Source organism: Fukomys damarensis, unplaced genomic scaffold (genome assembly GCF_012274545.1).
Source record: "Fukomys damarensis isolate Sample0158 unplaced genomic scaffold, DMR_v1.0_HiC HiC_scaffold_37, whole genome shotgun sequence".
Classification (NCBI taxonomy): Eukaryota; Metazoa; Chordata; class Mammalia; order Rodentia; family Bathyergidae; genus Fukomys; species Fukomys damarensis.
The window spans coordinates 17,884,623-17,889,421 of NW_022900949.1; the positions used below are offsets into that span (position 1 = coordinate 17,884,623).

General features: G+C 41.4%; 2 protein-coding genes across 7 annotated transcripts in view; one reads left to right on the forward strand and one right to left on the reverse strand.

The window, feature by feature from the left end:
- Yme1l1 (YME1 like 1 ATPase) overlaps nt 1–2,401 on the reverse strand; it is a 39,548-nt gene extending 37,147 nt beyond the window's left edge. The window contains exons 1-2 of the mRNA XM_019206145.1: nt 2,372–2,401; nt 133–255 (exon numbers count right to left, since the gene is read on the reverse strand). Of these exons, the coding sequence (XP_019061690.1) occupies nt 133–255; nt 2,372–2,401 (153 nt within the window). The remainder of the gene's footprint in view (nt 1–132; nt 256–2,371) is intronic.
- Mastl (microtubule associated serine/threonine kinase like) overlaps nt 7–4,799 on the forward strand; it is a 28,615-nt gene continuing 23,822 nt past the window's right edge. For 5 of the 6 annotated variants that reach the window (XM_033759753.1, XM_010614714.3, XM_033759752.1 and 2 more), the window contains exons 1-2: nt 7–24; nt 3,854–3,991. In XM_033759753.1, the coding sequence (XP_033615644.1) occupies nt 3,872–3,991 (120 nt within the window). In that variant the 5' untranslated portion in view covers nt 7–24; nt 3,854–3,871. The remainder of the gene's footprint in view (nt 25–3,853; nt 3,992–4,799) is intronic. The other variant, XM_033759754.1, reaches the window with a different exon arrangement.

Below are 4,799 nucleotides of genomic sequence, written 5' to 3' on the forward strand. Positions count from 1 at the left end.
GGCGACCGGCTGTACGCTGTGAAGGTAGGCGGTGCGGGGGCCTCCCGGGCCGGCTGCTGCCCCTCCCTGCCCGGCCTCGCCCTCCCTCTCCCAGGGGCCTGACCTCGCCCGGCCCGGTGACCTAGGGGTTACCCGAGGAGCGGGAGCCTGGCACACGTCCAGCCAGTCGTCTCTCTGAACCCAAAAAGCATTAAGTTGCTGTTGGTGGTGTTTTCCCTTTTCGTCTGCTTTGGCATCAGGATCATTGAAATTTTTCTGTCGCAAAAATGATTAGTTTGTAGGTACTGGTTTCAAGTTTGACTTAACCAGGAGGTAGTTGCATTATTTTCTAGTAACTCTGTTCTAAAATGTTTAACTGAGTATTACCTATGCGTTTCGTGTATCTTCTGAACCTTTTTTACTAATTTTAATTTGGTCTTTAATAGGTTTAAGTTTGGATTTTCATTGTTTGTAGTTGTCGCTTGCACCTTATATTTTAATTCCGTACATTGTAATAAGTTGATATTTAAGCCGCTGTACAACCAAAGATCTCATTAAACAAATGTCATTTTTATCTCTTCACACTTTGCTTTTTTTTTAATTCATTGTTTATTGGTACATTTAGGTATACAACATGACATTTATCATTGGGAATTTGTACCTATAATGATGGACCTTGATTCTTATTTTTCCCCATCCCCTGCTCTCCCTTCACCCCTCCACCCCTCCCAGTTTACAAAGACTTTGCATGTTTCTCATTTTATCATATTTATTCCTTTCCCTTTCCTTTACCCTATGCCTCCTACTTCCCCTTTCCCTTCCTCTTCCCCTTTGGTCCTTTTCTTCCTATTTCCTATTATCTATTATTTTGATCCTTATTTACACTTTCAATTTCTCACACCAGAGAAACTATTCAGTATTTACACGTGTGTCCCATTTATTTCACTTAAGAGTATTGCCTCAATATACATCCATTTAGCTATAAATGTCCTTAGTTTCCCGTTCTTTATGGCTGAGTAGTACTCCATTTTATTTTTTAAAATCTTTATCCAGTCTCCACTTGATGGGCACTTGAGCTGTTTCTAAGATTTAGCTATTACACACTGTGGCTGCTGTAAACATGGGTGTGCATATATCACTGTGGGATGATTCGTTTAATTCTTTTGAGAAGAAACTGAGGAGGGGAATGGCTGGGTCAAATGGGGCCTCTAGTCCTAGTTCTTTGAGGAAGCTCCACACTGATTTCCACAGTGGTTGCACCAGTCTGCCCTCCCACCAACAGTGGAGAAGGGTTCCTTTCTCCCCACAGCCTGGCCAGCATTTAGTATTGGTTAATTTGACAGCAGCCATTCTTCCTGGAGTGAGGTAGAAATAGCAAGTAAACATATGAAAAAATGTTCAACATCATTAGTCATTTAAGCAATGAAGATGAAAACAATGCTGAGATTCCATCTCTTCACATTCTACTCTGATGTCTATGCTTTTATATAAAGGGGGCTGAGATGTGTCCTGTGTGAATCGTTCCATCCTTGCAGAAGTGTATGTATAAAAGCACTTAATAGGTATTTGCAGCTGTCCACTCTGTCAAGGTTTCAGATTCTTTATATTTCAGCACTGAATGAAAGCATAAAGGAAAAGAGAAGCCAGCAGGCCGTGCAGTTTCACCTTCCTGTTGGACACTGACAAGTGACTAGAACACACCTCCAAATTATACTTGCCTCAACTCAAACAATCCTCTACACCTAACTTCTATACTGAACCTCCTGTATTCCCTCTCTCCATTGAATAGCACCAACATCCTTCCTGTCCTTCACACTGGAAACTTGAGTCGTTTTAACTTTCTTGCGCTTCATCTATCAGTTGTATCTCTTTATTCCTAATTCTGCGTCTTACAGTCATTCTTTTGACCCCTTCCTTTCTATTCCCAAGTCTATACCCAAGTGTAGGCCTTCACTTCCCCCATGCTTTGTCAGCGTACGTTGCAGTGGCTTTTAGTAAGTTAAATAGTTGTGTAACTGTCACGACAGTCCAATTTTGGAAAATAGTTCCATTATCCAGAAAACGACCTCTTCATTTGCAGTGCTTTCCACCTTTAACACTGCAGCCTTAGGTAACCACTAATCTGCTTTCTAAAGATTTGGCTTTTCTGGAAATTTCAAGTAATGGAGTGATGCAATATGCATTTGTTACTGTTTTCACTTGACATGATCCTTTTGAAATTCGTCAGATCTTCATTTCTGTACCTAGTGCAGTGGAATAACCCTGACTGGAATCATGATCTTTATGTCTCATCCATTCCTTGGGCTGTGACATGCAAGCTAAAGTCCAAATTCCTTAGAAAAGTCATGCTTCCAGTTCTGGCTCTAGATTTCTACTGTATTCTCCCCCATACCTTGCGTTCAGGCGAAACTAGTCCGTCCATGCTGTGTGCTTTCTTGCTTCTGAGCTTATGTGTGTGCTGGTTCCTCTTTAATGCGTTTCTATTCTCTCCTTTTTAATCTTAGCTCCCCTTCAAACCTTCTCCGGCCCATTCCATTATGATAGTTACCTGCTTTATGCTTCCTAAAATTTCTGCTTTAACTTCTATAGTGTATAGTAATCAATCATTATCGTCTGCTGACATGAAAGCACCGGTTAATTTGTGCACTAAATATTTTGAATGTGGGCTCCAGTGGTGAACAAACAGACACGCCCTCAGAGCTTCCAGTCCCATGGAACGCTCAGCAAAATCACACTGCAGTCTTTCGCCGTCAACTTCCCCTGGTGTTCTTAAGGAAGTATGACTGGAATTTACCATATACAAATATTAATGACTTATTAAATACACTAATGATTGCCTAAAAAAACCTTGTTTTCGGTACCAGGAGTTGAACTCAGGGCTTACTTGCCAGGCAGGCCCTGCACCACTGAGCTACATTCCTGGCCTATGAATGAATGCCTTGTTTTCTTGTGACGGTATTGAGAATTTATTCCGATGTTAGTGACTGTTCAGGTCAGTTCAATTCTAACACTAATGTAGATTATAGCTTTGTTTTTTAATTTACATTAAGGATTAAATGAAAGTTTAAAAGTGTAATCAGTTGTCTTCCATAAGACAGCAATTGAGACTAAGCTTCAATAGTTCTAATAATTTTGCCAGGCGTAGTGGCTCACGCCTGTAGTCCCAGCACTCGGCAGGCTGAGGCAGGAGGACCACTGTGAGTTCGAGACCAGCCTGGGCTACACACTGAGTTCCAGGTCAGTCTCAACTATACCGTGAGACCCTGTCTCAAAAAAACAAACAAACAAACAAAATAGTTCTAATAATTCTAGCGTGAGTGAAGCATACACCTTCCAACATTTTGATTTTGTTTCTACCCATTAAAGAATTGCAGGGCCGGGGATTTAGCTTAGTTGGCACTGAGCCTGCCTCACAAGTACAGGGTCCTGACTTTGATCCCTAGTACCCCCCCCAAAAAAAGAACAAGTTTAAATCTTGTACATACTAGTGTTGCTATTAGACTGTGCCCAGGTTCAGCTTATCCAAAGGGTTTCTTAGGAATGTTATCGTTTAGCTTTGTGATCAGAATAGCAGAACAGTCACCTACAAATATGCAGGTCAATTAGGAAGCCCTTATTTCTTTTTCCTTGTCAAAATGAATGTGATACTTTTGCTACTTAATACTAAGACAAGTTGTTCTGTCTTCAAGAGAATGCTTTTGTGTGTACGTTTGTTTAACTGTCTTGGCTATTTTTCTGGCAGTGTCCCGATGGCAGTGTGAGGCTCAAATGACACCTGTGTTGTCCCTCTTTGAGTCTTTTATGATGGCCACTTTGCAGCCTGAGAACACTTAATAAAAACTAAGTCATAATACTGTCATAATGTCTGTTTCAGGTTGTCAAAAAAGCAGACATGATCAATAAAAATATGACTCATCAGGTCCAAGCAGAGAGAGATGCACTGGCTCTAAGCAAAAGTCCTTTCATTGTCCATTTATACTATTCACTGCAGTCAGCAAGTAATGTCTACTTGGTGAGTAAATCATTTCACTTTCTTCACTCATTCAGCAATCATTGAAACCACTGATTTAAGAGCACAGTCTCTGGTTTCAATATACCTGCATTTGAATTCCAGCTCTGGCACTCACTAGCTGTATGATCTTGGCCAAATCACCTGTTGTACTTAATGACATTCTCCAGAGTAGAAGACTGTGCACACGTTTTTACAGACAGATAGAGAAAGGGTTTATTTGGAGGAATCAGCTCGTGAGACCGGGGGCTGGCAAGTCTGAAATGTGCAGACTAGAGACCCAGGAAAGGGCTGATGTTGCATCTTCTAGAGACAGAGACCCTTCCCTTCTCCTCTGGGGACTTCAGACTTTTCTCAGGAAAGGCCTTCTACTGCCAGGAGTGATTGTGCACACCTGTAGTCCCAGCATTTTGTCAGACCGCGGCAGGAGGATCACAAGTCAATGTAGTGGCTTAATGAAACCCCGTCGTAAATTATTTTAAAAGGCTGAGGATGTAGCTCAGTGCAAGGGTGATGGGTTTAATCTCCAGTACTCCCAAAAGGAAAAGGAACCTTCAGCTGATTATTGAGGGCCACACACACTGTGGAGGATAATCTGCTTTGTCAGAGTCTGCGAACTTACATGTTGATCTCCTCTAAAGAATACTTCAGGTGGGTTATAGTGATGTCTGAACTAGGAACTTCTGGTGCCTGATGGTTTAATTTGTTTCTAATCGTTCAGTAAATCTGCAAGTATATTTAGACTGGAATGGCTAGAATCTTTCAAAAGTAAAAAGCTTTTGAGGGCAGTAGTGAGTACTTTTTTTTTTTT